Source organism: Coregonus lavaretus (genome assembly GCF_964263955.1).
Source record: "Coregonus lavaretus genome assembly, chromosome: 12".
In the NCBI taxonomy this organism is placed as follows: Eukaryota; Metazoa; Chordata; class Actinopteri; order Salmoniformes; family Salmonidae; genus Coregonus; species Coregonus lavaretus.
Window position 1 is genome coordinate 46,436,796 of NC_139999.1, and position 17,803 is coordinate 46,454,598.

Sequence of the window (17,803 nt, forward strand, 5' to 3'; positions counted from 1 at the left end):
ATAATAATGCAGGAAAGTACTACACAGTTTGTAATAATTATTCAGGTGTCCACCAGGTCAATTTCTAGAAGAGGCCTAGTTGTTATTGAAGATTAACTTTATTGCTAAGTGCACAGCAGAACAAAATGATGTTGCATCCCTCTCACAAATGTAATAGAAAAAGGCTTTAAAACGTAATAACATCAGTTAATTATGTACATCACAGGTTAAAAGCAGTTACTAGACATAGTTTGTGTGTATATACACACTATCTGTCTGTCTGTCTGTCTGTCTGTCTGTCTATATATATATATATATATATATATATATATATATATATAAAAGTCACTGGTTGTGTGTTGAGGGGGAATTACAGTGAGTTAAGAAGTCTGATTGCAAGTTATCAAATTAAACTTTATTTTTTGGACCCAGGGCCTCAATTCCCTCTTTGTGTGGGGACAGCGCATCTGACGAGCAGCAACAGCCCATCAAGCGACGGAGGATGCTGGGACCAGGAGAACAACAGAGGTTGGCTATAGAGGTAAGTTGTGATGTAATTGTCAGTGTTTCCCCATATAACTTTTTTCAGGCCTGGTAGTATGTAGCCAAAACCCTGAACAATCAGCACCTTGGTAATCATATACTTGAGTTGGACATAGGCATGTGTCAGTCAGGATCACTTGCATCAAAATAGCTTAATTGCAAATTAAAGCTGATGATGTATCTTTTACAGGTATGTGATACCATCCTGAGTCATGCCAAAGAGAGGTTCTCCTTCACCCAGCACCTCATCAGCGCAACACTATTGCACGGAGAGTTGTTCCCACAACACAGTGTGAAGTTCCCCGATACAGCGCTTGAAACAACCGTGGAGGCGTACCCCATGTTGAACAAGGCCAAGCTCAAAACCGAACTGTCCCTCATCTATGAGAACAGTGAGTTCAAGGCTTGTAGTGGTGCAGTGCCCCTGTACCAGTTCTTCATGGAGAACAACCTTCAGAGCACTTTCACAGAGACTGCCAGCCTCCTCAAGATCCTCATCACCACACCCATGACAACTGCTGAGTCAGAAAGGTGCTTCTCTACACTGAAAAGGATCAAGACCTTCCTGAGAAACAGCATGACACAGGATCGCCTGAACGCTCTGGCCATGCTCTCCATGGAGAAGAAACTTGTCAGGGACATTCCTGACTTTAATCAAAGGGTCATTGAGAGGTTTGCCACTCAGAAGGACAGACGGGCAAAATTCCTGTACAAATAAGATGACAGACACACACACACAGAGCAGCTCTGGCCGCATGTTTCTTTGTATATAGTTGACCTTAGCATAAAAAATCCAGTTATATATGGTACTCTAGAAAGTCTTAATAGTGTCTTTGCTAATATTACTGTATATATGTTGTTTTGTATCAATTAATTGTTGCAGTTCTGGAGCACATTAACAATTAGTCACATTTAGTATGATCATAAAATACTGTATGCTATTCTTCCAGTCAAAGGTTTGAGTTCATCCACTTGATATCCATTTCTATATTATACATCCTTTTATACAGTGTAAGATTTCCTATAAACTTTATAATAATTTCATGTTATTGTCCACTTTCCACTCTGTTCTGACAGCATGCCTGTTGCGTTGCCTGTTTACTACCAATGGTAAAAAGTTCACTTTAAATGCAAATGAAAGGCTTGGGTTTGTGTAATATGTTTTTGTGTAAGAATGCCTCAACTTTTTAATATTGGCATTAAATAATTACTGAATGTTTCACTGAGCACTGCTGTCCTGCAGTTTGTGTTAAAATATATCGCGATGGTTACAGGAAAAAAAAAGTATGGCACAGCCCCACCGAGAATATTTTTCACCAGCCGCCACTGATCTGCTCTCTCTCTCCTCATGATAAAGAACTTTCTCTAACCTTCCATTCAGTATATATTTTTTTTTTACTGGAAGTGACGTAGGTACATGCCATCCATATGACGGAAGTGAGGGAGAGGCTAAAAGCGGTGACTAGCTGGTTCATCTTAAGAGAGCTAGTTGTCTGTGCTTTGAAGACATTCGGCGTCTTAAGGAAGTTGGCACAGCCTAGATTTCATACGACTGATTGACTTCAAGCTGAAATTACTCGGTATGTCGACAGTGAATGTGCTTGCAAGCATGCAACCTAAATCAAAGGGAGACGTTAGCTAGCTGGTTAATGTTACCTTGACAGCAAGTATGGCGTTTTGTAGCTATCTAGCGTAGCTATCTGATATTCTGAAGGCCCTCAGCTACCATATCACCCTCTGACACGATGGAATATTCTGCAAACAAACTCAAGACATCAACCTGTGTCCGATATGAAATGCAACTGCTGTAAACAGCTCGCTAACCGATAACGTTAGCTAGCACAGCTAGCTAGCTAAATTGGTTTTGAAGGCTAATGCCAACCTCAAGTCCTAACTAACTAGCTAGCTATGCTTTTGTACAGGGAACTAGTTAGATGAAAGACCGTTAACTAACGTATGCAGGTAACGTTAGGTAGTAAGTAGACGATGTCAACATAAGATTCCAGGTAATCTGGCTAATATGATCTTTAGTTAAAACAGCAGCTGCCAAGGAAACATGTCACCATTCATCAATGTCTGCTAACTTCCTTTCTCTGTAATTCCTTTAGATTGTAGCTACCTACTGTCTTCTACTTTATAAACAACATCCCTGTCTCAAAACCTGTCAACACCTACATCGAGCATCAACTCGCTACATCACTCCTGGGTGCAGTCCAGCCAAGAAAATAATGTCCTACAGTTGAAGATGGGAGGTAGTGGCTCCAAAACCAAAGGATATTGGCCTTTTGCAGGTTCAGGCAGTGGTGATGGCGATCCAACCAAAGAGGGAGTCGTCGAACAGTCGCTGGCAAGGCTCAGAAGTTTCCGAAATGGGACGCCCTTCGTGTTTACCAGGAGGAGGTAAATATAGCATCACAAGTAGCTATGTCATCATAACATAAAGCACATGCTACAAGTCAGAGAACCAGCCACTTCTCAGGATTGAGCAAGACTTGTATGTCCTAATGCCTTACGCAACTTTAAACTTAAGCCAATATTGTGCTCTTACATAATAGTGTACCCTTTAAATTGTATCTTTCTAGAAACTTCCCTTCACAATGTCAGTATGCCTAGGTCTGTGTCTCGGGGTGTACACAGATCAACACATGGCACATGTTTGACATCCCTTTCTAGCTCTGTGTGGCGGTGCGCAACGGGAGGGGTTTACCCATGCAACATCTATACTGGGTAGACATTTGTCATGCTCTTATTTCTCTGGACCCCACCCAGCAGTAATCCTTATCTGCCTTCAGCTCCCTGTACTTTGACGAAGATGGAGACCTGGCCCACGAGTTCTACGAGGAGACAGTTGTGACGAAGAATGGCCGCAGGAGGTCCAAACTGAAGAAGATCCAGAAAAACCTCATACCTCAGGTAACAGGCCCTTCTCTCAAACAGTCGGAATACAAAATTCAGGGGTGTATTCACTAGGAACCAAACAGGACGAAATGGGGTCCTACCTAAATTTGTCCAATAGTAATGCTAGTTTTTGTTGCAAAATGTTTTGCTATGGCGTGCACTAATGAATACACCCCCGGTATTAGATTTTTCCTGATTAGCCCCCTAGAGTGGATGTCCGCGCCTCTGCAGAAATCTAATTAGCATAATAAATACATCCCCATAAAAATCAGTCAGTTTAAGCTATATATATTTGGTTGCATCATTTGTTGCATTGGATGCTTCTCAATCCGCCGATGTCGCACTTCCGCATCAGCGGTGAAAGGTGACAGCGCTAGAGCGGTGTTTGTCAGACCATGAGACATCCCTAAAATCGGTCTTCTCACAAAATCGTCTATAGTGTCCGAACGGTTTGGCCTACACACTGATATGACCTCTGTGGAAAGGTGAGACTATAGAATGCCCAAAGGCTTGTCTGAAGGTCCCCTGGTACCAGTTGAAAAATTAATGGAAGTATATATGGAGACTGTTTAGTGCCAAAAACAAGGGGTTAAATACATGTACAAAAAAAAAATATATATATAACTTCCTTTAGATTTTTGGGGGACTACTTGTTCCATGTAGTGAATGTTATTCAATGCATTTGTATGGGCTAATAGCTGTAAGGCCAAAAATAAGTTTTCATCAAATTGTTTTATTTTTTGGATACTTCAAGGGGTCTTAAAATTCTAAATTAAATAGCTTAATGATCCTTGGTATGACCTTCTTAAAACAATTCCATATAGCTTAGTAGAACCCCACCCCAGCTTAGACGGGGCTTAGACTGTAATGGGTTAAACAGGAATTCTATTATCTTCTGATGTCATCTAGTATGCATGATTTTAAATTGTCCCACCCCCAAACCAGTATATTCAATATGGCAATATCCTGATCACATTGCTGTATGTTAGGGGCTAGATAACTAATGAATGATTATGTGCTTAGTTGTGTTTTCTCTTTTTTCTTATAGGGAACCATACATCTGGAGCACCCCTGCATCCATGTGGATTTCCCTGTCGTTCTCTGTGAGGTTTGATGAAGCCTGGTTCCATGTTTTGAGACCAGACTCAGATGAGCCACTGTGTCAACTCGGTCCCCTTGTTTCCCTCGCCACATATACTTTACCCTGAAGCCCTCCACGTACCCTCCTCTAATACGCCATGGTCTCCCGGTGATGATGTTTGGCCGGCGTCCTGACCTGTGAGGACAGATGTGCTGTTGCTCAAAGCGTGTTCAGGCTCTGCATGACCTGTGGACTCTGTAAGGTGTGGCCTGTGTGCAGTCACGTTACACACAGTAGTGAGTGGCCACTTACAGAGACAATCGGTGGTCTGTAAAAGGTGTCGGAGAAGATGGATGATGATGAAGACATCATTCTGCTCCCGTTACCCTCAACCTATTCAATAAATACAATGCAGGTCCTGTGTGTGTTAGTGGAAATTAAATGTGACAATGTATCTGCCTGTCTCGCATTAGTGTGCTCTGGTAGGATGATCCACTGTACTTTGTAAGGAGAATGTAAGAGGCCAATTGAACCATGGGCTGTTAAGTAGAGTAGTGTGTGTCAGAATAGGCCGGAGGTCCTATATCTTTAAATCCTGGCCTAGAGAGTGAATTTACCATCTGTACGGAGCAGCGAGGGGAACAGGTATTAAGGGGTGAGATTTTCCGTTACCTGTTCAGTCTTCAGCGCGTCCAAATTTAGTTGCAAAATTCCAGGAACTTTCAATAAATTCCCTGGTTTTACAGAAATCCCATTTGGAAGATTCCCAGAATGGGCAGGAAATCCAGAATCCTCCAACCAGGATTTCTCGAAAACCAGGGAATTTTTTGAAAGTTCCTGGAATTTTGCAACCCTATTCCAGGGTAATGAGAGGGCTTAACCCATTAGGGCAAAATCCTGAGGTCAGAGGTATAGGAACATTTTAATGGACATTTTACATCCGGGATGGGCAACTCCACTCCTCGGGGGCCAGAGGAGTATCACACTTTTCCCCCCATTCTTAGCAAACATAGCTGATTAAACATTCTAAACTGAAGATCATAATTAGTTGATTATTGGAGTCCGGTGTGTTAGCTGGGGCAAAGGTGTGACGCCAATCAGGCCCCTAAGGACTGGAGTTTCCATCCCTCTTTTACATGTACAAGTTCTTTTTAGTTTTTTTATGCTTTGTCATGTCTTTATATAGTTTCCACCATGACTGATGCTGGCTCTGCTTCTGTCATTTCCCCATGGAGTTTAGACAATTGTTGGCCAATGTGATCTGAGCTGATTGTAATGTGATGTGTTTTATTGTTTGACTGGCTGAAGCTTCTCATAGTAGGCGCTGATCTAGGATCAGTGTTAACCTTTTGAGATCATAGTGAATAAGATTAAATGGAAGGGGGACCTGATCCTAGATCAGCAATCCTACTCCGAGCTGCTTTTTTAAGTACAGTCCCAGGCTTTGACTCGAGTCCCCCTGGGAAAGTCCTGTTCCTTCACTGCTCTGGGCGATATATTTTAATTGTTAATTTATTATAACTGTTCTACAATGGCATTGTTTAAAAAAAAATCACAACTCAAAATGTATCCAATCGTGTCTCTGTCCCTTTATTTCTTCCATGCACCATTAAACAAAGACCATTCAGATCAGCTCTTTTGCCAATAATTGGGCAAAAGATCAGAATTGGGATACCAGTGCAAACACAGCCAAACACATGTATCCCTTCTTTCAACCGTGGAACTTAGTCCTCTGCAGGGCGTTCATACTTGCGCTTCGCAGAGCTGTTGTCAAGGAAGTGAGTGTGTTTATACAGGACGTACTGTCCCCACCTATCGTCAACCAATCATGCCTATACGGAGCCCTCCGCATCGTTAAAAAATGTGGGACGTGGTACCGAGCTTGATTTGGCCTCCGGAGGATCCACAATTGCATCACACCCTCCATACGGAGCCTCCGGACGCAATGTGGAGTGCCTGGATACAGCCCTTAGCCATGGTATATTGGCCATATACCACAATTCCCAGAGGTGCCTTTAAACTGATTACCAACATAATTGGAACAGTGAACAAGTTATTTTGCGTCATACCCGTGGTATATTTAAGCAATAAAGCACGAGGGGGTGTGGTATATGGCCAATATACCACGGCTAAGGGCTGTTCTTAAGCACGATGCAACATGGAGTGCCTGGATACAGCCCTTAGCTGTGGTATATTGGCCATATACCACAAACCCCCGAGGTGCCTTATTGCTATTATAAACTGCTTAGCGATGTAATTAGAGCAGTAAAAATAAATGTTTTGTCATATCTGGGGTATACGGTCTGATATACCACGGCTTTCAGCCAATCAGCATCCAGGACCCAAACTACCCGGTCATTTGATTCTGCAGAACCTTTGATATTTGCCCTTTAACCTCCAGTAGTAGTGATTGTCTCAAGCGTTTCCCCTTGTGACCCCAAAATAAAGGTAAATTCATGACATATAAGAAATGGGTGATGGACATCCACAAATTAATACATACCATACGAAACTTAACATATCATACTAAATGGAGCGTCTTGTATTTACATACAGAATAATACGAAATGCCCTGAGACCAGGTTTTTTCTGCCCAGCACAACACTGTTGTTCTGACCAACCAATGAGAGCATTGCTCCAAGGGACATTTCCAGATATTAGACAGATGATTGTATTATCAGCCATTATAAGACAGTCGTATTGAAGTGTAGGAAGCTTGCCTTATCTAACGGGTGTACACTTCCAGACCTTTCCCTGAAAGATCAACATTGGCCCAGAGCATGTTCATGTTCACCATGGCACATTCTATTGAATGACCATGTCCACCGACACACACCTCTCTAGCCTGCCTCTCAGGGGGACGTTAATTTGATTTCACAGACCCCATTGGCCACTCTCCCATACACTGGTCTCCTGCAGTCTCATTTCCTTGAGTTAATCCCTGTTCCGAAGACAGGCGCTGAGCTCCCTGGAGACAGAAAGATGGATTTTAATTGGGTGAGGGGTGGGAGTTCTAATCTAATAATTTATGCCATATGGGCCCATGTATGCTTGTTTTATGCGCTTTTGTCTGATAAATTGCTTCTTGTATCCTCAGTTAACTCTGAGCTCAATGGAAGACGTATAGATAGTGGTCAAATCTAGCTAGACATCACCAGGGCCTTCTAATAATGTATGTCTCTATGTAAATAGAAGGCTCTGGACATGACTGTGCTTGGGTTCTGGGCACGGATGACTCCTGCATTGTCAAGCCATAATATAAAATGCACTGTTAGGGAAGTGATTGTGCTTGTTCGACATTGCAGCTGACATTATGCATTTCAATAAATTATGACTGACTGACTGATCTACAAATAATATTGAGTAGTTACAATGCAAGGTGATTTGTAGATCAGTCAGTCGGCAGTCGCCTGCAATGCCGGCTGCAATGTTTAACAAGCCTCTTAACTCTATTTTGACAACCAGGGTGGTACAGTGGTAGGGTGCATGGGAGGAGAGGATGGAGTTCATCAATAATGTGAGGGTTTGTTTTTACACATTCTACATACCTTCTCAAGTGGTCCTTCCACTATGCCAGTGTGAGTGATATTCCAGGTAAGGGGGTTGGCCTGTGTGTGTGTATGCCGTTCTGTTGTAAATGGTGTCTGATTGCTTGCAGATGACCCACAGTAATTACACTGTGACTTCATTCAACTCCAGAGCAGTGGATGGACGCCACAGAGGCTGCTGCTGCAGTTTCTCTACCACTGATCGGAGCATATGTAGTCTGGAGTGCACTACTTGAACTCTGAACAACTGAAAAGTTGTCACCCTCATTCACTATATTGTGTCTATGAAAAGTGAATAGTAGAGGTTGCATAGATTGTGAAACAGATTCTAAGGTCACTAATGGCACTAACCTGAACCATTATTTTACTCCAGAGGTTAGCATTAGATCTATCCGTCAGGCTTCAGAGACATTGTTTTGCATTTCACATTATGGAACTATTGAAGGCTTTGAAGTTCTAATGTGTTTACACAAGACTGTTTAGTCTGAGTGTTCCCTTGATCCTGGCACAGTTGGCAGCTGTAGATTGTGCCCAGGCAGTACCAGTACTGTATGTTCAGCAGCAGTGTGTGGCATCATGTCCTTGGCCCTGGTGTCACCCCAGCGGGTACTGTGCCGACGTGCGACGTCACGCTGTCACAGCCACAATCAACTAATGTTCCTGTTGTTTTGGGGGGCTTCTTCCTGTCCTGTAAGGATGTGCTGAGAGGGGAAAGAGGGGAAAGTGCAACCTGGGGAGGATGTAACTCCTGAGTGGCGCAGTGGTCTAAGGCACTGCATCGCAGTGCTAACTGTGCCACTAGAGATCCTGGTTCAAATCCAGGCTCTGTCGCAGCCGGCCGCGACCGGGAGACTCATGGGTGACGCACAATTCGTCCAGGGTAGGGGAGGGAATGGCCGGCAGGGATGTAGCTCAGTTGATAGAGCATGGCGTTTGCAACGCCAGGGTTGTGGGTTCGATTCCCACGGGGGGCCAGTATAAAAAAAATATGTATTCACTAACTGTAAGTTGCTCTGGATAAGAGCGTCTGCTAAATGACAAAAAAATGTAAATGTAAAATGTTACTGATGTCCAAACAGGGTGGAATAAATGACCCCAACTACTGCACAGGAAACAGTAGAGGGCAACTCTCACCAGGGGTGTGGGTGTAAATGTTTGTATTCGTGGGGCTACCTTTAATTCACACACCTTTCACCTATGTAATATTCAGTAGAAAGGTGTTCAAATAAGCCTGTGTCTTTTATAACACTCTTCTTTGTGTTCTTTGACCATCTGTATTGAGTTTGTGTGTGTGCAAGGGTCAGCAGAATGGTCATGCCCGCTTCATGCCATGGGAAATGTTTTTCATGCAAAGCTGTCTGAGTTATTGTTCTGCTTAAAGGATAAAATAATGATGGGTCAGGATCCACTCCACTTTATTGCTTATATACAAGTAATTATTTTATTTCTTTACCAACTACAAAAAACTCTGAGAAGAGTCGCTGTGTATACTGCGTCACAGGAGGGAGATGAAACAGCGGTGAAGTTTTATTTTATTTTCCACAAAGCTAGAATAATATTCCAGAGGTTGGGTGAAGGGCTATGCAGAGGTGAAATGGAAAGTTTTGTTTTTTGGTCGGATATGTTCTGAACTTCTGAATCTTTCTGAGGGGGACTTTCGAGAAGCCCTAAATTCTCTTTGGGCCGAACGGAAAGTGAACATGAGCGACCTATTTGTTCATGTTGGCTTTTATACAAGCATATTGTTTTTTCTTCCACATAATATACTGTCGTGGAAATTCTACGCAGGGACACTCGAAGTAAATCTTAAATGAATCATTGTTTATTATTAGCGCACTGGAGAGGTTCCAACCAACTCAATGCACCAAGTACACATGTCGATCAGGAGCTCCACCAGGGCAGTCCCGTTAGTTCTCTTATATACTGCAGACAAGTTATGTTTGCATGATTTAGCTTATTCATCATTCACGTTTGCTTCAGTCATGTGACCGACCAATACTGGGTCATGCATGTGACAGACCAATACCTCACAAGGCTTCTTCTCTCTAAGCTGAGACCTTGAAACTGAGATATATTTCGTTCTCAAAACAAGGGTCTGGGCATACTGCCAAATTGCAGATACTGATAGTGAAGATTTGTTCAACCAGTCACTTGCATGAACACAGAAATTGGTTACTAGAAAAGTACAAACATAACATTTTCCATCACAATACACTGTGTACAAAACATTAGGAACCCAGTGCTGCAATAGCCCATCCGTGACAAGGATCAACGAGTTGCGCGTTCCGAGATGCCATTCTGTGCCATTATTTGTCTGTTTGTGGCCCGCCTGTGCCATTCTCCTTCGACCTTTCTCATCAACAAGCTGTTTTCGCCCCCACAGGACTGCTGCTGACAGGATGTTTTTTTGTTTGTCGCACCATTCTCGGTAAACCCTAGACACTGTCGTGCATGAAAAGCCCAGGAGGGCAGCCGTTTCTGAGATACTGGATCCGGCGTGCCTGGCACCGACTATCATACCACGCTCAAAGTCGCTTAGGTCACTTGTTTTACAATCGAACAGTAACTGAATGCCTCGATTGTGAGGACAGACGCTGGGAGACGAGAAGCAAGTACAGGGAGTGAATATTTAATATATACAGACATGAAACAAAACACGGACAGCGTCTTGACAGGGGAAACATAAAGACATTAATGCTGACACAGGGATCAAACAGAGGAACAGACAGATATAGGGGAGGTAATTAAGGCGTGATGAAGTTCAGGTCCAATGAAGCACTGATGCGCGTAAGGATGGTGACAGGTGTGCGTAATGATGGGCAGCCTAGGGCCCTCGAGCGCTAGGGAGGGGGAGCGGGAGCAGGCGTGACATCGATGCCTGTCTGCCTGCTTTATATAGCAAGCCACGGCCAAGTGACTCACTGTCATTTTCGTGAACAAGGTGGTGTACCTAATAAACTGTTTATACAGTGGGGGAAAAAAGTATTTAGTCAGCCACCAATTGTGCATGTTCTCCCACTTAAAAAGATGAGAGAGGCCTGTAATTTTCATCATAGGTACATGTCAACTATGTCACGGATTCTGCCGAGACTGCTCCTCCTCCTGGTTCGGGCAGGCTTCAGCGTTCGCCGTCCCCGGAGTACTAGCTGCCACCGCTCCATGTTTCTTGGTGTGATTGCTTTCGTCTGTCTTTTACACCTGTGTCCGTTTGTGTGCTGATTACTTGTCCTATAAGTTCCTTGTTTTGCTTAGGTTAGATTGTGTGTTGTTTTTCGCCTGTCCGTTGTGCTGCGTGTTTTGTACCTGTTTTCTTGTTTATTTGTTTTACGCACAGTTTGCGTAATTGCTCGCCTCTGTTTTTTGTTGAGGCCGTTCTCTGTATTTTGCCTATTGGTAAACTTCAGTAAACTTTGTTGGACTAGCTTCGGTGTCCTGCGCCTGACTTCTACACACCTTACACCTCAGCCCTTGACAGAACAACACATCACCATGGAGTCAGCAGGAGCAGTGGCGGCACCCAAGTCGCTGGAGGATCGGATCAGCGATCAAGACACCATGATCCGGCAACTTGGGGCCGCCATGTACGAGGTGTCCAACACTCTGCGCCGGTTGGTGACTGGAGAGGTGCCCACGCCTTCTCACACCATCCCATCACCAACGGCCAGTCCTCCTCTCTCAGCACCGGAACCCAGTGGCATACTGCTCTCGCTCCCGAGGGCATATGACGGTTCTGCAGCCGGGTGTCAGGGGTTCCTCCTGCAGGTGGAACTCTACCTGGCTACCATACACCCAGCGCCCTCGGGGTACGAGAGCGTCTCCGCCCTCATCTCCTGTCTATCCGGCAAGGCGTTGGAGTGGGCCAACGCCGAATGGAGGGGAATAGACGCCGCTACCATCACCTACGCGGAGTTCTCCCGCCGCTTCAGGGCTGTCTTCGATCACCCACCTGAGGGGAAGGCGGCGGGGGAGCGTCTGTTCCACCTCCGACAGGGGAAGAGGAGCGCACAGGAGTTCGCCCTGGAGTTCCGGACTCTAGCGGCGGATGCGGGGTGGAATGAGAGGGCCCTCATCGACCATTACCGGTGTAGCCTACGAGAGGACGTTTGTCGTGAGCTGGCCTGCAGGGACACCAACCTATCCTTCGACCAGTTGGTAGACATCTACATCCGTCTCGACACCCTGCTGGCTACCCGCGGACGTCCCGAGTGGGGGTCGTCCATTCCACCCTCCAGCACCTCCGAGCCGATTCCCATGGAGCTCGGGGGTGCTGGCGCTAGAGAGAGGAGGAGAGAGAACCCGAGGGGGGCCATCCCCTGCACCAACTGTGGCCGTGGAGGACACACCGCGGCCAGGTGCTGGGGAGGGTCTCCTGGGAGAGGGGACAACAGGTCACGCACTGGGGAGTCATTTCAGGTGAGCAGGCGCCCCACTTACCCAGAGCTCTCTGTTGGTCACATGAGTATACCTGTGAGATTTCCACAGGTGGCACCTCATTCCCAGCATAAGGCGCTAGTAGATTCAGGCGCAGCTGGGAATTTTGTTGATCGTGCATTTTGTTATAAGTTAGGAATTCCCCTTCGGCCGGTAGAAGCCCCCTTTCCTGTTCACGCCCTAGACAGCCGGCCGTTGGGGTCGGGGCTGATCAGAGAAGTCACAGCACCACTTAAGATGACGAAGCAGGGGGGTCATGAGGAGACCATTCAGTTTTATCTGATTGACTCTCCTGCGTATCCCGTGGTGCTGGGGCTTCCCTGGTTAAGCACCCATGATCCTACCATTGCGTGGCAACAGAGGGCTCTTATGGAGTGGTCTGCCCAGTGTGTAGGGAGATGTCTAGGTGTTTCCTTAGGAGCGACCTCGGTAGAGAGTCCGAACCAAGTGCCCGCAATGCGCATTCCCCCTGAGTATGAGGATTTAGCACTTGTGTTCAGTAAAACGAGGGCTACACGGCTACCACCTCATAGACATTGTGCGATAGATCTCCAAACAGGAGCGGCACTTCCGCGGAGCCGTGTGTATCCACTGTCTCAAGAGGAGACAGCGGCTATGGAAACTTACATAGCCGAGTCCTTGGCACAGGGATACATACGGTCCTCCACTTCCCCGGTTTCCTCAAGTTTCTTCTTTGTGAAGAAGAAGGACGGGGGTTTGCGCCCGTGTATTGACTATCGTAGTCTCAATCAGATCACGGTTAAGTACAGTTACCCTCTTCCACTGATTGCGACTATGACAGAATCATTACGCGGAGCGCAGTTCTTCACAAAGTTGGATCTCAGGAGCGCGTACAATCTGGTACGCATTAGGGAGGGGGATGAATGGAAGACCGCATTTAGCACCACCTCGGGTCATTACGAGTATCTCGTCATGCCATACGGGTTAATGAATGCTCCTTCAGTCTTCCAATCCTTTGTTGACGAGATTTTCCGGGACATGCATGGGCAGGGTGTGGTAGTATACATCGACGACATCCTAGTGTACTCTTCCACACGAGCCGAGCATGTAGCCCTGGTGCGCCGAGTGTTGAGAAGACTGTTGGAGCATGACTTGTATGTCAAGGCAGAGAAATGCCTGTTCTTCCAGGAGTCCGTCTCCTTTTTGGGTTATCGGTTGTCCGCGTCTGGTGTGGAGATAGAGGTAGACCGTGTGTTGGCCGTGCGTAATTGGCAAACTCCAACCACTGTCAAAGAGGTGCAGCAGTTCTTGGGTTTTGCTAATTACTACCGGAGGTTTATCCGGGGCTTTGGACAGGTTGCAGCTCCCATTACGTCCTTGCTAAAGGGGGGTCCGGTTCGGTTGCAGTGGTCAGCTGAGGCGGACAGGGCATTTGCCAAGCTGAAGAACCTGTTCACCTCGGCCCCGGTGCTGGCGCATCCGGATCCCTCTTTACCATTCCAAGTAGAGGTAGACGCGTCCGAGGCCGGCTTAGGGGCAGTCCTGTCACAACGGTCCGGCACGCCAACTAAGCTCCGCCCCTGTGCGTTCTACTCCAAGAAGCTCAGCTCGGCGGAGCGAAATTATGACGTTGGGGACAGGGAGCTGTTAGCTGTAGTCCAGGCCCTAATGGTGTGGAGGCATTGGCTTGAGGGGGCTCAACACCCTTTCCTCATTCTGACTGATCACCGTAACCTGGAGTACATCAGGGCAGCTAGGAGATTGAACCCTCGTCAGGCTAGGTGGAACATGTTCCTGACCCGGTTTGTTTTTAAGATCACATACATCCCAGGGTCCCAGAACGGTAAGGCAGACGCCCTGTCCCGGCGGTATGACACAGAGGAGAGGTCCATTGAGCCTACTTCCATACTGCCAGAGTCTTGTTTGGTGGCTCCGGTGGTGTGGGAGGTCGATGCGGAAATCGAGCGGGCACTGCATACCGACCCTACTCCCCCCGAGTGTCCTGTGGGACGGACGTACGTCCCGCTCGAGGTTCGTGATCGTCTGATTTATTGGGCTCATACATCACCCTCCTCTGGACATCCAGGTATTGGCCGGACAGTGCACTGCCTTAGCGTGAAATATTGGTGGCCTACGTTAGCTAGGGATGTGAGGGTTTATGTCTCCTCCTGCTCGGTGTGCGCCCAGTGTAAGGCGCCTAGACATTTGCCCAGGAGTAAGTTACATCCCCTGCCCGTTCCACAACGACCATGGTCCCACCTATCGGTGGATTTTGAGACCGACCTACCCCCCTCCCAGGGGAATACCACCATTTTGGTCGTTGTGGATCGGTTTTCCAAGGCCTGTCGTCTCCTCCCAATGCCGGGTCTCCCTACTGCCCTACAGACCGCTGAGGCCCTATTTACCCATGTGTTCCGGCACTATGGGGTCCCCGAGGATATTGTGTCTGACCGAGGTCCCCAGTTCACCTCCAGAGTTTGGGGGGCGTTCATGGAACGCTTGGGGGTCTCGGTAAGCCTTACCTCGGGGTACCACCCAGAGAGCAATGGGCAGGTTGAACGTGTCAACCAGGATGTGGGTAGGTTTCTGAGGTCCTATTGCCGGGACCGGCCGGAGGAGTGGTCTAGGTTCATCCCCTGGGCAGAGATGGCCCAGAACTCTCTCCGCCACTCCTCGACCAATTTAACACCTTTCCAGTGTGTTTTAGGTTATCAGCCGGTCCTGGCACCATGGCACGAGAGCCAGATCGAGGCCCCTGCGGTGGACGAGTGGATTCGGCGCTCGGAGGAGACGTGGGACGCTGCCCATGTCCATCTGCAGCGTGCCATCCGTCAACAAAAGGCGAGCGCCGATCGCCACCGCAGTGAGGGACCGGTGTACGCACCGGGAGATCGAGTCTGGCTCTCGACTCGAAACCTGCCCCTCCGCCTGCCCTGCCGGAAGCTGGGTCGGCGGTTTGTGGGGCCCTTTAAAGTCCTGAGAAGGTTGAACGAGGTGTGTTACAGGTTACAACTGCCTATTGAGTACAAGAATATTAACCCCTCGTTCCATGTGTCTCTTCTCAGGCCGGTGGTAGCTGGCCCACTCCAAGAAGATGAGATAGGAGAGACCCCTCCGCCCCCTTTGGACATCGAGGGGGCCCCGGCGTACAGGGTCCGGACCATCTTGGACTCGAGGCACCGGAAGAGTGGTCTCCAGTATCTCGTGGAGTGGGAGGGGTACGGTCCGGAGGAACGGTGCTGGGTGCCTAGGAGGGACATCCTAGATCCGTCCCTCCTGACTGAGTTCCACCGTGGGCATCCCACGCGCCCGGGTCCGCGTCCTCCTGGCCGTCCCCGAGGCCGGGGTCAGCGCACGGCTGGAGCCGCGCGTCAAGGGGGGGGGTACTGTCACGGATTCTGCCGAGACTGCTCCTCCTCCTGGTTCGGGCAGGCTTCGGCGTTCGCCGTCCCCGGAGTACTAGCTGCCACCGCTCCATGTTTCTTGGTGTGATTGCTTTCGTCTGTCTTTTACACCTGTGTCCGTTTGTGTGCTGATTACTTGTCCTATAAGTTCCTTGTTTTGCTTAGGTTAGATTGTGTGTTGTTTTTCGCCTGTCCGTTGTGCTGCGTGTTTTGTACCTGTTTTCTTGTTTATTTGTTTTACGCACAGTTTGCGTAATTGCTCGCCTCTGTTTTTTGTTGAGGCCGTTCTCTGTATGCCTATTGGTAAACTTCAGTAAACTTTGTTGGACTAGCTTCGGTGTCCTGCGCCTGACTTCTACACACCTTACACCTCAGCCCTTGACAAACTATGACAGACAAAATGAGAAAAAGAATCCAGAAAATCACATTGTAAGATTTTTAATGAATTTATTTGCAAATTATGGTGGAAAATAAGTATTTGGTCAATAACAAAAGTTTCTCAATACTTTGTTATATACCCTTTGTTGGCAATGACACAGGTGAAACATCTTCACAAGGTTTTCACACACTGTTGCTGGTATTTTGGCCCATTCCTCCATGCAGATCTCCTCTAGAGCAGTGATGTTTTGGGGCTGTCGCTGGGCAACACAGACTTTCAACTCCCTCCAAAGATTTTCTATGGGATTGAGATCTGGAGACTGGCTAGGCCACTCCAGGACCTTGAAATGCTTCTTACGAAGCCACTCCTTCGTTGCCCGGGCGGTGTGTTTGGGATTATTGTCATGCTGAAAGGCCCAGCCACGTTTCATCTTCAATGCCCTTGCTGATGGAAGGAGGTTTTCACTCAAAATCTCACGATACATGGCCCCATTCATTCTTTCCTTTACATGGATCAGTCGTCCTGGTCCCTTTGCAGAAAAACAGCCTCAAAGCATGATGTTTCCACCCCCATGCTTCACAGTAGGTATGGTGTTCTTTGGATGCAACTCAGCATTATTTGTCCTCCAAACACGACGAGTTGAGTTTTTACCAAAAAGTTCTATTTTGGTTTCATCTGACCATATGACATTCTCCCAATCCTCTTCTGGATCATCCAAATGCACTCTAGCAAACTTCAGACGGGCCTAGACATGTACTGGCTTAAGCAGGGGGACACGTCTGGCACTGCAGGATTTGAGTCCCTGGCGGCGTAGTGTGTTACTGATGGTAGGCTTTGTTACTTTGGTCCCAGCTCTCTGCAGGTCATTCACTAGGTCCCCCCGTGTGGTTCTGGGATTTTTGCTCACCGTTCTTGTGATCATTTTGACCCCACGGGGTGAGATCTTGCGTGGAGCCCCAGATCAAGGGAGATTATCAGTGGTCTTGTATGTCTTCCATTTCCTAATAATTGCTCCCACAGTTGATTTCTTCAAACCAAGCTGCTTACCTATTGCAGATTCAGTCTTCCCAGCCTGGTGCAGGTCTACACTTTTGTTTCTGGTGTCCTTTGACAGCTCTTTGGTCTTAGCCATAGTGGAGTTTGGAGTGTGACTGTTTGAGGTTGTTGACAGGTGTCTTTTATACTGATAACAAGTTCAAACAGGTGCCATTAATACAGGTAACGAGTGGAGGACAGAGGAGCCTCTTAAAGAAGAAGTTACAGGTCTGTGAGAGCCAGAAGTCTTGCTTGTTTGTAGGTGACCAAATACTTATTTTCCACCATAATTTGCAAATACATTCATAAAAAATCCTACAATGTGATTTTCTGGAATTTTTTTTCTCATTTTGTCTGTCATAGTTGACATGTACCTATGATGAAAATTACAGGCCTCTCTCATCTTTTTAAGTGGGAGAACTTGCACAATTGGTGGCTGACTAAATACTTTTTTTCCCCACTGTATATTGCTAAATAGTAACACAATGTCATAATCTTAACTTGTCCTACGCACACACATTACTAGATTATAGTCTTATTATTC

The 17,803-nt window shown here is 46.9% G+C and overlaps 1 protein-coding gene across 2 annotated transcripts; it reads left to right on the forward strand.

Moving 5' to 3' along the window:
* Positions 1-1,948: 1,948 nt before the first annotated feature.
* Positions 1,949-6,070, forward strand: LOC311138440 (tumor suppressor candidate 2-like). 2 transcript variants are annotated; one of them, XR_014614047.1, is made up of 5 exons: positions 1,949-2,102; positions 2,631-2,922; positions 3,315-3,435; positions 4,469-5,108; positions 5,336-6,070. XR_014614047.1 is itself a non-coding variant. In XM_084173121.1 (4 exons), exons 2-4 carry the CDS (start codon positions 2,768-2,770, stop codon positions 4,532-4,534), a joined length of 342 nt encoding a protein of 113 aa, XP_084029247.1. In that variant the 5' UTR covers positions 1,959-2,102; positions 2,631-2,767; the 3' UTR covers positions 4,535-6,070. The 2 variants fall into 2 exon arrangements, 1 of the variants encoding a protein (XP_084029247.1); XM_084173121.1 differs by having other exon boundaries at positions 1,959-2,102; positions 4,469-6,070.
* Positions 6,071-17,803: the final 11,733 nt, after the last annotated feature.

What these genes read in the sequence shown, in the direction of transcription:
- LOC311138440 (XM_084173121.1), top strand. Translation starts at nt 2,768, where the DNA reads ATGGGAGGTAGTGGCTCCAAAACCAAAGGATATTGGCCTTTTGCAGGT. An exon ending in TTCGTGTTTACCAGGAGGAG is followed by an intron (nt 2,923 to 3,314) that starts GTAAATATAGCA and finishes ATCTGCCTTCAG; the next exon opens with CTCCCTGTACTTTGACGAAG. An exon ending in AGAAAAACCTCATACCTCAG is followed by an intron (nt 3,436 to 4,468) that starts GTAACAGGCCCT and finishes TTTTTCTTATAG; the next exon opens with GGAACCATACATCTGGAGCA.